The sequence below is a fragment of the Akebia trifoliata genome, chromosome 6, assembly GCF_017979445.1.
Source record: "Akebia trifoliata isolate Shusen 1 chromosome 6, ASM1797944v1, whole genome shotgun sequence".
NCBI lineage: Eukaryota > Viridiplantae > Streptophyta > Magnoliopsida > Ranunculales > Lardizabalaceae > Akebia > Akebia trifoliata.
This window is the reverse complement of record NC_141380.1, coordinates 2,668,288-2,682,884: the sequence shown is the minus strand read 5'-3', so window position 1 is coordinate 2,682,884 and position 14,597 is coordinate 2,668,288. Positions and strand designations below refer to the sequence as shown.

The following is a 14,597-nucleotide window of genomic DNA, read 5'->3' as shown; positions in this document are numbered from 1 at the left end:
CATCTCGAAGACTTTTGATGGTGTAGAAAGGCTAGTCGGACTCATTGATGAACAGAACGAGATGTTGACTTCCAGTCAAGGGAAAACCTAATCTTGAATTTTTAGGGGTTAAATATAATATCGTTAATTTCTCAGGGGGATTTTACGAAATTAATCTTTTATAATTCTCTACCTATATATCAAGCCGCGTGTTACTGCACGTCCGGTGTTGGGTCACACACTCTCGTTTACCGCCTCGATTCCAAGCTCTCTCTCTCTCTCTCTCTCTGTTTCAGATACAAACTCTGGTTTCTCTTCTTCTCCTTCATATCGAAACCCTAAATTTCAGACAAATCTCTCATGAAATTCGCTCAGATCCATGGAAGATTCTTCCCCCTCTCTTCATGATCTCAATTTCTGTCTAAATTCATGATTGTTTGTCTCAAATTTCAGATCTCTCTTCGTTTTCTCCCCTTTTTACTCCTTATTTCATCCTCAAAACCCTAACCACAATTTTAACAGATCTACGATGTTTTAGTTCCTCTCTCGGTCTCTTATCTCTTTAGATTTGAAAAAAAAAAAAAAAAAAAACCTTTAGAATCCAAATTTAGATCCAGTCAACGATGAAGAGCTCGAGCCGTTTCTTCACGATCGGGCTCGTAACGGCTTGGTACTCTTCGAACATTGGGGTTTTGTTACTCAACAAGTATCTCCTTAGCAATTATGGATTCAAGTATCCGATCTTCCTCACTATGTGCCACATGACAGCTTGTTCTCTCTTCAGCTACGTTTCAATCTCTTGGTTCAAGATGGTTCCTATGCAGACCATCAGATCTCGTGTTCAGTTCATGAAGATCGCTATGCTTAGCTTTGTTTTCTGCGCCTCTGTTGTTAGTGGCAATGTTTCGCTTCGATTCCTTCCTGTTTCGTTTAATCAGGCTATAGGTGCAACTACACCGTTCTTCACTGCTGTGTTTGCTTACATCATGACTGTGAAGAGGGAGGCTTGGCTTACGTATGTCACTCTTATACCTGTTGTCACAGGTGTCATCATTGCTAGTGGGGTGAGCTCTACTGTTCATTTCCAATGTATTATATTTTCTATGTCAATGGATCTGTTTTTTGAATTGGGAAATGGGTATAATTTTATTCTCTTGGCATAGTTTCAAATATAAAAAAATAATTGATGGGTAATTATTTCGTTTCAATCAACTAAGAACGAATGTTGTTGGTTAAATGAAGTAAATTTGGGATTTTAATCCCAAAGAACATGTCAATTGCATTTTTATTTTTTTTGTTAGGAGAAAAAAAAAAAAAACCCAATGGATTTTAATCCCAAAGAACAGGATTTGAGGATTGGGTTTATTTCTCTTGGCATAGTTTCAAAAGAAGAAAAAAAATGATTGGTAATTATTTGTTTCAATCAACTAAGAACAAATGTTGTTGGTTCAATGAAGTAAATTTGGAATTTTAATCCCGAAGAAAATGTCAAATAACATATATATTTTTTTTTTGTAAAGAAAAAACCTCATGGGTTTATTTTGGTAAAATTGTGCCTTGTACTGATTGGAATCTGATTAGTTTCTGACCCCTTGATTTGGGATATATGGTGTAAGATGATGATGAGCAGAACTCAATTAAACAGGTTTAGGTACATCAATGGATATTTACACCCGGTGGATTTGTTTTGAAGACCAGATTAATATGAGTTTGTTTTGGATATGCTAATGCTATGACACTGCTGATGCCCTTTGTTAGAACTGATCTTTTTCTAAGTCAGTTTTGTGTGGGTTCATATTTGTGATCTTGAAATTGGTGGATCTTGGCATTGTTTCATTGCTATTAAATTATTTTAGCACTTTATACATTGTAAATTTTCAGAGCCCAATAATGAATTATTCGTTTATACTTGATTTATTTGTTATAATTTACTTGCAGGGTGAACCAAGTTTCCATCTTTTTGGGTTTATAATGTGTGTTGGTGCTACTGCTGCAAGAGCTCTCAAGTCAGTGCTTCAAGGAATTCTACTTTCCTCTGAAGGGTAATGAATGTCTTTTTTTTTTTAAAGTCAATAATTTTTAAGTTAGCAGATTTGAACATATTCTGAAATTGGAAAAGCTCTATTGAAATGCTTTTGTTGTTTAATAGGGAAAAGTTGAATTCGATGAACCTCCTTCTATACATGTCTCCAATAGCAGTAGTATTCCTTCTTCCTGCAACAATTTTGATGGAGGAAAATGTTGTTTGGATCACACTAGCTCTTGCAAGAGATGATTTCAAGATAATCTGGTACCTGCTCTTCAATTCCGCGCTCGCTTATTTTGTGAATTTGACAAATTTTTTGGTCACCAAACACACCAGTGCTTTGACTCTCCAGGTATGTCTCCTTGTGCAAATACATGCTCTCTTTTTTCGCTTGTCTCACTAAAAGTTACGATTTCCAAATCAGATATATTTTGTTTTAAAATGAACAAAATGATTTACCAACTACTGTATTCAAAATATCATTTTGGAGGGCCTGAATTTTGTAGAATCCATTACGCTATTCAATGAGTTCAATTCCATTTTACTGGTTTAACTTTTGCATTGTCAAGATACACTCTTTCCATACCCATTTACCACATTTCCTTGCTTTTTCCCTGTGATTGCTGTCAATATCTAGTAGTTCCTTGGTTTTTTGAGACCCAAAATGTAAAAGCTTATGTTTTAACGAGTATATGGCATAAAAATTGGTGCTTAAAAGTCCATTGCCAAAATACTTTTATTCATGCCTTTCTGTGACCAATTATGGCATTCCCTTCGTTTTTTCCCCTTGTGATCGCTGTAAATTTCTAGTAAATTCTCCAGTTTTTCTATCACAGTCCCAATTAGAAGATATATTCAATTTAAAGGTCATGAAAGAGTGACAAAAAGACCCAAAAGAACTTGGATGAAGACTGTGAAAGCAATATGAATATTCTCAATAACAATAGCTTGGCTCTAGACAAAGTGGAATGAAGGAATGGGTTTTGTTTAGCAGACCCCAAATCTTTGGGATAGGGGTTTGTTGTTGTTGTTGTTGTTGTTGTTAAAAAAGGTGTTAGTTGTTATCATGAACATGTTCATTAAATTTGTATTTCTAATATCTATTTTATGTTCTTTTGTTTAATCCATGAGCAACATTTTAATACCCTCTGTACTTCTACTTTATAAGTATAAAGAGAACTTATTAAGTATCGGAAAGGTTTCTATGGAAATTGATCCAAATATATAAGTTATAAAAACCACCCTTTTTGGCCAAGTGTCTGGTTTCTCAGTTGCTCTTTGATGGGTGTCGGATTACAAAATATCAAGGTTGTACCTTAGTTATAGGAAGTGCCAAGAAGTAGCTCTATGTTGGTAATGGGAGTGTCTAAAAAAACCCCCTAGAAATTGGACTATTTTATGACCAGAAACTAGAGTGGATGTGGGAATCTGGAGCATGAGTGGCATGTCGGGTAGAAGACTAAGGGTTGCATACTAGATCCTTAATATGATCAATGGTACTTGTGCTCCACCAAGGGGGTCTCCTAGGGGTGTTAATGGGCCAGTTTCAGTTCCAATATCAATGTAGTTTTGGAATGTATTGACCGATACAGAGTTACTTGATGTTTTGAACATTCTGATATAAAGCATACCTGAAATCGAAATTTTGATGAATATTTCGGTTTGTGTTGAAATGTTTTGGTATGTTCTGGATTGTCTTGGAATGTTTCAACTAAAACATTCTGATACAAACTGGAACATATTGAAATCAGAAAGAGAACACAAGTTACTACAGTCCAGGTTCATCACCCCTATCTTGAGAAGGAACTTCAAGACAAGCTACTTGGCCATTACACATAAATTGTGCACAACCCTGTTATAGGCAGTTTTCATTGGTTACCTCATATCTAGCAAAACCTTTTGAGATTGTCATTAATGTCCTCAAAGATGTATTGTCTCTCTCCCTGGTAAACAAGATGCATAGCCCTGATGACTGATTAATATAATCCACCTCATTTCAAACCTTTGGATTGGTAATATTGATGTCATGATGCACATGTCATTGATGTCATCAGTCCATATAAATGGACAACATTGGCATGGTATCATATTTTAAATGGGGCTAGGCTTTGACATCATTGGCCTTGTATGCAAAATATGATGATTATGAGTGATCCACTTAATGCTATTTTACTTGTATCGAAAAGAACTTCTGAGAGGAGGTCCCGGATCAAATTTGAGTTCAACAGCTTGTTTGTTTACCCTTTTCAGGTTCTGGGGAATGCAAAAGGGGCTGTGGCCGTGGTTGTTTCAATTTTAATCTTCAAAAATCCAGTCTCTATGACTGGGATGCTTGGTTACACTCTTACGGTCTTTGGCGTTATCCTCTACAGTGAAGCCAAGAAACGGAGTAGCAAATGAGAATCTGCTGGGGAACATCATGCAAGTATGTTTTTCTTCCATTTTGTTTTCTGAGTTGGGGGCAAGGCAACAACAAAGCTTCTCAGATCCGAGGTTGGAACACATGCTTGCAGCAGATGATGTGTGCCCTTCAAAAGTATTCTCAGAAACCACAAAAAGAGTATTTCCACAGGTATCAACAATGGGGACGACGAAGCAAATAGGGAGATCAAAATAAAAAGGACCAATTGCTCTCTTTTATTTCCATCTTTAGGCTAGCAGAGGAATATCTACTATTCTTTTGGGGGGAATCAATCTGTTTTAATGTTATCTCTTTGATTAATTAATGAAAGATGCTCTGATAGCTTTACTACCATTATTTGATTCCCACTGCTCAAGTATCATACACACTGCAATTTATAATTTTTTTTGTCAAATATAGATGCTGTAGAATACTTAATTAATATTTTTTATGGTATATTGTTTACCTCCAAATCTTTGGGGTAAGGCTGAAGATGTTTATGAGTGATGTCACATTTGTATTAGATGTGTCAAATTGATAGGATCTAAGTACCCACCAAAACTGGGGTGAAAACACCTCACTTCTTTGTCATTTCCATTGTTGTCAATAATGCGAAGAATACTATATTGATAGAGATTAAATAAATTAAGACTATGGACTTGTTGATACATAGATGGTTCTGTGTAGCTAATTGTTGTTATTTTGGGTACGAGAGATGTGAATTGGCGACGGAGATTTGATCTCATTTCTTTATTCTTTTCGGTATCCCAAGCTGTCTACTTGGATTGGTGCATACTCCCTGAGTCTTGGCTTACCATAGGGAGTTGTTTTTCGGGGGGTTAAGTGACCATTATGTAGTATTAATCATTTCACAATCTGTTGGTGGTTGTAATGGGCGTATTTTTCAAGGAAAAGCTCTGGTTTGGATTTTGTTTTTTTGTGGTCCAAAATCTTCAAAGAACCTAAAGGTGCAAGATGTCAAGATTTCGTAGCAAATTAGTAGAAGATTTTGTTGTATTAAGGGAGATTAGATCCTTCGTATTTGGACGCGCATGGTTGGCCGACCTTTGCTTTCTTTTATCTAATGAAATTATATTTATCAGAAAAAAAAAGAAGATTCTATAGTAGTCTCACTCATGAACCATGTTTGTTCCCTATTCAATAATACTCTCACAAGAGATGAGACTTTAATCAATATAAATCAAATAGCCACGCGCACTCCCAAGTTTCTAGTATACGATCTCATGGTTTGAATTTTAAATAGTTATTTCTGAGCACCAATCAACATTTATATGATGGACATAAACAGCTTTTAAACAGAATTGAATGGAGGAACGTAATAAGCCCCCCATGAACACCAGATTTCACGAGAGGAACAAAATTCATTTAGCACACCTAATTTTTTGGAAACCATAGTTGAGGGGAAAATCAGAGAGGGTTTTACTTGGGATAATAATACATCCAACATGACTTTTCAAGCTACATATACTGACACAAATCATAAACACAACTCTTAGAACAATCCTACTAACTACCCCATTGATGAACAACAGAAGATCAAACCCTCAAACAAAAGTGAAGAGAAACATACATCTAGGAAATGTAAGAGTGGGTTACAAAATTTAAAGGGGAAAGAAGAAGAAAGAAGAAGTTAAGCGGGAATGTGGGATGGATAATACATCGATCTTTCAAACTTGAGGTTTTGTTTCTTCTTCATCTTCTTCAATCTTGGGAGCCAAGTAGAACCTAATGTAACCCATCTCAGCAATCTTGTATTCAACCACAACTGGCAACTCTGAAGACAAACTGATGGTCACAGTGCTCGACAATGGGGTTGCCTTGGTGAACGAGTTCATGTACCTCAGCGCAAAAGTTAACGATACAGGCTCCTGCATCTCTATGATTGTAGCTTCCTCTGGCTGCAAATTTACCCCAACAGCAAAAAATAAGTATGGTTCTCTCATGCTAAGGAACACAAGCATCAAACTTGAATATTTGGGTCTCAACTATCAATCAGGGCTTAACCATGATTTTAAAACTATTTTGACTTCTCGTCTGGGACGAGTTTTCCGATATGTTTGAGACGTCTCGTTCAACAATGAGAAAAATGAACGTGGGTTTTAAATCTTGTCAAATACATTGACTTGTCCGTCCGTCTCGTTACTAGGTGATACCAAGACGTCTCAGTCTCGGACGAGTTTTGAAACCATGGGTGTAACCCATGATTGTAAGTGAATCTCAAATCCAATAATCTCTCTTTAGTAATGAAGGTTGATCTAAACCCCACCTTATCTACAGTAGAATTCTGCCTGCAAACAATATTTGCAGTTCCAATATCACCCTTTGTAGAGAACTTCACACCCTCCTTTGTCACAGAGATCACAACTGCCACAACCACCCATGAAATTATATATACTTAAATCTTTGAAAATTAAAATTCACAAAATTAATAAAGTATGGTGTCAATGAAATCTTGTACTGGTATCGCCAATGCTACTGAGATCTTTGCAAATTCTTGCAAACTCTGCTGATGGCATCCGCACAATTGCGTGGTATTCTGCTTCTGGGATCCCAAGATGTTCGCTATCAATATCCATCAGCTTCATTTCAAAATCCGCAATCTTATCCTGACCTTTAATAGATTATAAATAAAATAAAATAAAATCAACTCAAATCAGAAAAAAATAAAAATAAAGAAAGATAAATGAAAAATATACTAAAATATTATAGATTTGAAGGGGGGAAAAAATCAATCGAAGGGTGTGTAGCAAAGTAGTAAATACTGGGGAGTCCGAGGTCAATTCGATAGGGATTGAAGTACACACTAACTAGCACGTAGTAAAAACAAAAAGGGAAAAAAAATCTGAATTTTGGGTTTTGTTTTAAAAAATAAAATGAATAATTTAAAGACTGAGAATTATAATTAATAAAAAAAAAAAAGGGTTAGGGCATCGAATATCCGTTCAATAATCCATAACTTTATTGTATTTTAATTGGAATTAAACAAATATTCTATTTAACTGGAAAAATATTTGAATTAAAATCATAACTAGGGTTTGAGAAATTAAAACTTACTAGGGCTTTCGAACATAAAGGTGACAGTGTCACTGCCATCATCAGCTTTGATGGTGATTATATCATCGTTTCCGGCGCATTTTAGCATCTTAGACATGTTGTTAAGGTTCATACCCATGGAAATGTTGCGATCGCAGCGGTAGTGCTCGAAACCCTCAGATCTGAGGAGGAGAGCTACAAGAGCCACGTGGCTGGAATCCATAGCTTGCAGAGAGAATCCAGTGGCGGAGCAATCGAAATTTGCGTCGTTTACAAGGTCCTTGATTGATTCCATAACCTTCTTTAACAGACTCCCTTGTACCAATCTTAGTTCCAACATCTTCTCTTTCTTCTTCTTCTTCTTCTTCTAATACTTGTCCTGTCTGTGAACTTGGGTATGCGAGAGAGAGAGATTAGGGTTTCTTAGGGTTTGAGAGAGAGAGAGAGAGGCTGCTGTTGTTCTGAAATAGTGAGTGTTTTGATGGTGGGAATTGGCGGGAGTTTGTTGACTTCCCGCCACGTTTTGGGATTGAGGACCGCATTTTGAGCTATTTTTCAATCACTCCAAAAGCTTTCCCGCTACGATTTTGGTAGTAGGACTGTTTTATTTGCACCCATTTTTTATTCTCAGCGCACCCACTTTCTTCCATACGTCCCACTCCAAAATGTGCTTTAGGTGGGTGCGGTGTACACAAATGGTAGGTGCAAATAGCCTGCCCCAAGGGTAACGTGCGCCAGAATTGATGCCACAAAAATTCCAAATAAAGTCGTGATTTTCTGACGCCCTCTAATGTGGCATGGGCTAGAATCATAGATTAAAATTTTTCCCCTTGAGATACACGATTGTACATCTCTATAAATATGTAGAGTTATGTATCCCAAAGAAAACAACCTATGGGGCGCAAGAAAATCACTTTTCTTCTAAATATTGAGATTTGTTAGAGGATAATTTTGGTATTGTGGTGCGATAAACTAACTCAAAATTCACTCCCTTGAAGTGGAACGTGCATAAAATCATAGATCTTTTTCTTCAGAATACACAACGAAAAGGATTTATGATTCTAGGCACATGCCACATCAAACGAGTGAATTTTGAGTCAATTAATCATTAGTCTTAGGCATAATAATTGAGTCATGATACAACGATGTATTATATCGTATGACGGTTTTGTGCCCTTGCCACATTATCTGCATATGTTTTTGCCATGTCAATTTACCAGTAGTCTTTGCTAAATATTTGAGATACCCGGGTATTTTACTCTTTGACCTCATTCTTGAATCTAAGACTAATAAAAATGTCTTAAATGCCGTCATTGTTAATCTTTAGCGAAAATTCTTTTATTTGTTTTCTACAACCAAAACCTTAATCTTTTCCTCTACGGTTGAAAGAAAACCTAATCAAATGTTGTCTTTCATTCAGGTTGAAGATGAAGGTGTCTAGATCATTTTTCGCAGTCTTTTAATATAACAAAATAATGAGATTAAAGGGTATGACATCAGTATAAGAACTCAAAAGTATATCTCAAATATACTCCTAAGGGTGGATGGTATGTATAAAGAGTAGTGCTGGAGTGACCTCAAACAGGAATGAACCTCATATCGCACTTCTTAACGTGAAAGTGGATTCACGTCAAGAAGTGCCATATGAAGTTCCAGCCTGAGGTCACTTCAGCATTATTCATGTCTAAATCACCCTTTAACTAATGGTTTAAACTAATAGTCGCAAGCAGAAGAGTGGCATTTATTTATTTTCTTTTTTTGGTTTTGAAGAAAACATTTTCAAACCCCAGTATTTGATATTTTTAATAAAGGACACTTATCATTATCCACATTATTTCCACCGTTTAGAGTTCCAAATCCAATTGCATGAAATTTGCTTTTAGAAAAAAAGGTTTAAGGAAGTATTATTTGGAAGAGTGTTTTTTTATTTTTATTTTTTAGATATATTAAAAGTTTTAAATTTTAAGTCATTGAATTACCATCTTATGAATACTCCAGAGAATATTTTAGATTAAACTAAACAGAAAAGGCAATTTTTCACCCAAAAAAAAAATTAAATAAATAAATTCCCACAAATTTCTGCTAGCCACTTATCTCTTGACCAAACCATATGGGAACACTAAAAGCACATTTCAAATGAGAAAAATGCTACACACATGCCCGCACAACCCCCACACACAAGCGAGAAAGAAAAAAAAAAATGTTCACCTCGCCGATAGAATGATCAATTCAGATCTCCAATCTTTTGACCATCCCCTAAATATTTGGGGTAAGGCATAGACAATGTGGTGGTGGCGGCAGCAAACTTCTTTAAAGAAAAATACATTTAAAATCTCCTAATCATAACTTTAGAGAGATTCTATTGACACACCAAACTTTACATATAGATTGGTATGTCACAAGTAAAAGTTGGTGTGTAATAGAAACTCTTTACCTTCAATGGAGTCGATAGCAATCCAAATGCTGCTTATATTGTATAATAATATGGTTAACTTTGCCGCGGATAAACACTGCGAACTAACAGCAATCCAAATCTTTATATTATATATAAAAGTAATGGTCACCTTTGCAGATAAGCACTGCAAACTTGTCAACACAGGATGTCACATGAATCAATTACCCAGCAATGCTCACACAGCTGAGCTGAAACAAAACAGAGAGAAATCAGGTTTATCCTTTTTCCCAGGATCACACAAAGGGAAATGAAATCAGAACACAAACCGAAGGAAAAAAAAAAACTTCGTATCGGATGATGAACTACTTCCTTTGGTAGACACACAAAGTAGGATTAAGAGATCAAGCATCGGGTACAGTAGCTGCGGGACGCTTGATTGATGCGATCTTGATGAGATGGTTGTAGCTTCCTTTCTCCTTGAAAAGCTGGGAGAAATGGTGCTTGCAGTACAAAATGCCCTCGAGAGCTGCATAATTTGAAGGAGAAATCGGGCATCCACCATGTGAGCACTTGAAACAGGACTTGTGATAGGCTTGGCTCTCCACAGTTACCTGGCAAAATTTGGTAAAAATGAAGCTCAAATTAGAAATCAATAATTTTAAATAAATAAAACCGTACATGTGATTTTCATTTGCTTCTAAAACATAAATCAATATTTTGACCCTAACTTGTCCTATATCCATTATCTCATAAGGAACTCATTTTCTTCCCAAGTGGTTGAACTCGGACAAGCATTATTCAATTGAATTATGGGCTTAATTCCAAATTAACAAACTTCTAATTTTTTATTTAATAATAATATGAGTGTGGTATGGCTAAAAGCCACCTTGATTCTACTAACAATGAAGCTATTCTAATTATTTTACAGATTCCGAAGAGACCAAGGTGTTTTAAGGAGAAAAAAAGTCAAGAACCTCGACTATGTCAACACAGGCCAACCACGTGCCAAGAACAATCAATAGTCCTCACTTTCTAAAGTATAATGCTTTTAGGGAGTTCATGTTAATTTCTAACTCCAATTTTGAGAAACATTTTAAAATTGTATGCTAAATTGTTCCTCAATTAACGCTCTCCCTTAACACAAGCTCCCACCCACTGTGATCTTGTATCGATCTTGAGAGTCTCGGTTTTTCTCCTGATTGAAACATTGCTTTGAGACAAGATTTTAAACCTTGATGCTAACTATAACCAATTTGGTCGACTTAAATTTTATAGGATTTTGAGATAAAAGGTCAAGTCCAACCCTATTCAGACAGTAAAACTCGTAATGACTCAATGTTACGCTGTCAAAAGAAAACAAAACACGTTAGCAGGACCCAATAACCTAACACAAGCAGAAAATGCAACTCCCCAAGCAGATTATTAGGAGTGTTTTTAAGAATTCAGAACTCTACCTTTTCCAATGGATAAGCTGTTTTACCACAAGTTGCACATTTTTCTTGAGTCCCAGAAAACATGCCAGCAGCTTTGCTTGCTGACCTTGTCTGAAACCGACACATGGCATCGAGAGTAAGAGAGAATATCCAGGATATTCATTACATGCATAATGAATAAACAAAAGTTTGTTTTCCCCTCAAAATTAAAGATATCCAATGGTTCTGAGGCTACATTACCAGTTCCGGAGTTAACTTCTCAGCTGACTTCGCAGCTGCTGAAAAACAAAAAGTATTGTGCACTTAAAAAGGATTAAAATTGGCGAAAATTAAGTTGATTAGAAATCAACCAACTTTAACTGGGATAAGTCAGTACATACGTGACTGAAAGTTCTTGTTGAAACTACCCGACTCCTTGAAGAGTTGCTCAAAGTGAGGCTTGCAGTACAGAACTCCTTCCATAGAGGAATAATTGCTCAGCTAAAAAAACAGAAATATTGAAAAAATAGTTTAGGCTTTTGGCTATTTAAGTTGATGTGTTTCATCTATTGTTAATGAAATTATTATAGGCACTCACAGATAATAGAAAAGGCAACCAAAAATAGATAATGACAGTTAGCAAAAAGGTAGAAACAATTCAACATATTCATTTTGTGAATGTAGGAAATTTCATTTTTCCAATAATAATGAGAGAACTTGAAAGTTTCTTTATTCACATCCTACACGAAATGTCTAAAATTTGTCCATTGCTTACAAAAAGGAATTGAAAAGCACGTAAGAGAAGTGAGGGCCAATAGCGCGAGCCTAAGGCTACACCCCCTTTCCTAAGGTTTAACAAATGAGTTCATTTCTTTCTTCTTTTTTTTCTTTGTTTTTCCACTGAATTCATTTCTAATTTTTTTGTTATCTTCGTTAGTTTTGTCCATCCATCACAGCATCAACATCTCTTCTACACTCAAGCTATGAACATCTTGTTTCTTAATTGCCCAATATTTAGCTCTATAAAGCATAGCTGATCTTACAGTTGGATTTATTTTTTCAACCAAAAAAAAAAAAACTTTTAATTTAACCCAAATGAATCTGTGACATAGAAAGCACACTTCTACTTTAACAATTCAATTCCAATTGTATGATTGTATGGGCAACATCTCACCCAATGCTCCATCTTATGTGGATAATAGAACCAAGAAATGAAGACGGTTTCTTTTATTAATGTACTTTTTAGTTTTTATGGCTGATCCATTACTCATGACGAACCCGCATCTAAAACCGATACATCATTCCCGCAACTAACAAAACTCAAGTAAATTTTAGTTAAAAAAATTGAGATTATCCTGCTATATTTTGTAACGAGATTAGAGTCCTAGCTCATGGAAGTTCTTATAAATCTTTTTGAATTCCATTGGAGTCTTCTACAACCACATACACTGCTATTTTTTCTCAAAATTATTAAAAATATATAAACGCAATCCCTCTCTCCAATCTAGCTGATTGTTTGAGAGTTTTGTGGGAATTGGTAGTTTTAAATAGTATTCGTCACTCGTCCACTCTTCATTTCTTTGAACTCCCCATCAAAATCTGCTCTCATGTTTATAAATAAAAAGCTATAGAGATGAGAAAATAAACCATGGTTAATGCATAGTGCTTGGATGAAATAGTTTCAAAAGTCCTTGTGCAATATGAATTTGCGCGCCATGAGTCAAATTTCAGCCTGTTTAGGGCTAACAAAGAAAGAAACTATGTACAAAACCAAATGTGAGGCTACCACACTCAAATTCATTTTATCTCTCTAATTTCTGACAAACGTATTATGTGACTGTAAGCGATGAAACTTAAGATGGTAATTGTACTAAAAAAAAAAGTATGCTTTCTACATTTCAAAATCAGAACCACGAAAATAAAAGATAAAAGCTGATGAAGAAAAAGAAAACCAGTACCTTTAAGGTTCCTTTGCAATGGCTGCACTTGAAACAGGACTTATGGTAAGAAACTCCATCAGCGGATACCTGATCCATCACATAAACAGTTTTTTCGCAAGCCTTACACTTCTGCTGTGTGCCGATGAAAGCCATACCTTCAAACTAAAATACTAGATCCTACGATTTCTCGATCTACTACTATCAAAACCAGTTCAATCACGATAGCCTCAAAGATCGACAACCAAAATCGCTTCTTTCACGACTTCACCAACTCCGAATCCTTCAAATGCATATGAAGAACAAAAATCATATATCGTTTCAGTAAACATCAAATCGAATGCAATTTACCTAAAAACACCGATCTAAAACATTTGAGAATATAGATCGTTAGTTCGAAAAAGAAATCGCAAGAAAAAGATCAAAGAAACACAGCAAATAGATCATCAAAACTTGGAAAAAGAACTATTTCGAATTTTCAATAACATCGGTCAAAGATTCAAACCTTTAACAAATTCGTAGATCGTTGGTACTGAGAATTTCTCCGAGCTGATTTCTTTGATCAATCAGCGAAAATCGAACCAAAACCGATCGATAGTTCGAGAGAGAGGAATCGAAATCGGTTTTATGGGCGAAAAATGAGGAGATTTGGATGTTTTTTGCAGCGAGCAGAGGCAGCAAAATGATTCGATGGGATTAAAGGATAGATTTACGATGATTACTTCAAGAGCCTAAAGGTAAGAAAAAAGTGGATGAGGTGAGACGCGTTGGCTCCACCTTGTTTGTCAATATGTCTCGACTTAACAGAAAGTCGTATTCCTCTCCACCTGAGGACGACTATTCTCAAGTGTCTCTACTGTTGATATTTCTAGAGATCGTTTGGATGAAATTTTAAAGAAAATCCAATGGTTCGTAAATTAGGAAGACGTGTTCCTCTGGTTGACGCCCTTCTTCTCTTTGTTGTATCTGTAGCGCACAGCGTATAATCGCTGGACTACGTATTTGTATTAGCCCTTCCAAGGGAAATCTTAAATACAATTCGTTACTTCAAAATTTAGATACACGCATATACGTGATGGTCAAACATCACTTGTCCTAACAATGTGCTACGTGGCATTTTCAGGTGACAGTAGTATACAAAGGTTTGGAGCGTTTATAACTTCATATAGCAATGTGTGTATGAAGATGGCTTGGCTAATGTCGGCGCCAAGTCAAGTTGACTCGGCTTACGAGAGGATTTGAAGTATAGAACTCGTGACGACAAATATGATAATTCGCAAAAGACGGCTTTGATGTAGCGGTGGCGTAATGCAGGCTCCTTGCACGCGCCTGAGTTCCATGATGGATGACTATTATTACGTGGAAGCACGATATGCAAGGTGTGCATAAATTA

The 14,597-nt window shown here is 35.9% G+C and overlaps 3 protein-coding genes across 4 annotated transcripts; 1 reads left to right on the top strand and 2 right to left on the bottom strand.

Annotated features, from left to right (window-relative positions):
- The first annotated feature begins 213 nt into the window (after positions 1–213).
- Positions 214–4,913, top strand: LOC147399577 (putative sugar phosphate/phosphate translocator At3g11320). Its single transcript, XM_086444989.1, has 4 exons — positions 214–1,043; positions 1,918–2,021; positions 2,129–2,357; positions 4,256–4,913. The coding sequence occupies exons 1-4, from the start codon at positions 603–605 to the stop codon at positions 4,403–4,405; spliced, it is 924 nt and encodes a 307-aa protein (XP_086301115.1). The 5' UTR covers positions 214–602; the 3' UTR covers positions 4,406–4,913.
- Positions 4,914–5,773: 860 nt separating this feature from the next.
- LOC147399576 (DNA sliding clamp PCNA) lies at positions 5,774–7,991 on the bottom strand. Its single transcript, XM_086444990.1, has 4 exons — positions 7,482–7,991; positions 6,886–7,038; positions 6,694–6,791; positions 5,774–6,325 (listed from the first exon to the last, which is right to left on the bottom strand). Exons 1-4 carry the CDS (start codon positions 7,798–7,800, stop codon positions 6,095–6,097), a joined length of 801 nt encoding a protein of 266 aa, XP_086301116.1. The 5' UTR covers positions 7,801–7,991; the 3' UTR covers positions 5,774–6,094.
- Positions 7,992–9,978: 1,987 nt separating this feature from the next.
- LOC147399575 (LIM domain-containing protein WLIM2b-like) lies at positions 9,979–13,973 on the bottom strand. Of its 2 annotated transcripts, none has more exons than XM_086444992.1 (6): positions 13,710–13,973; positions 13,226–13,487; positions 11,669–11,768; positions 11,529–11,563; positions 11,310–11,399; positions 9,979–10,466 (listed from the first exon to the last, which is right to left on the bottom strand). In XM_086444992.1, the coding sequence occupies exons 2-6, from the start codon at positions 13,358–13,360 to the stop codon at positions 10,257–10,259; spliced, it is 570 nt and encodes a 189-aa protein (XP_086301118.1). In that variant the 5' UTR covers positions 13,361–13,487; positions 13,710–13,973; the 3' UTR covers positions 9,979–10,256. The 2 variants fall into 2 exon arrangements, with proteins under 2 accessions (XP_086301118.1, XP_086301117.1); XM_086444991.1 differs by having other exon boundaries at positions 11,529–11,566; positions 13,710–13,972.
- Between the last annotated feature and the right edge of the window lie 624 nt (positions 13,974–14,597).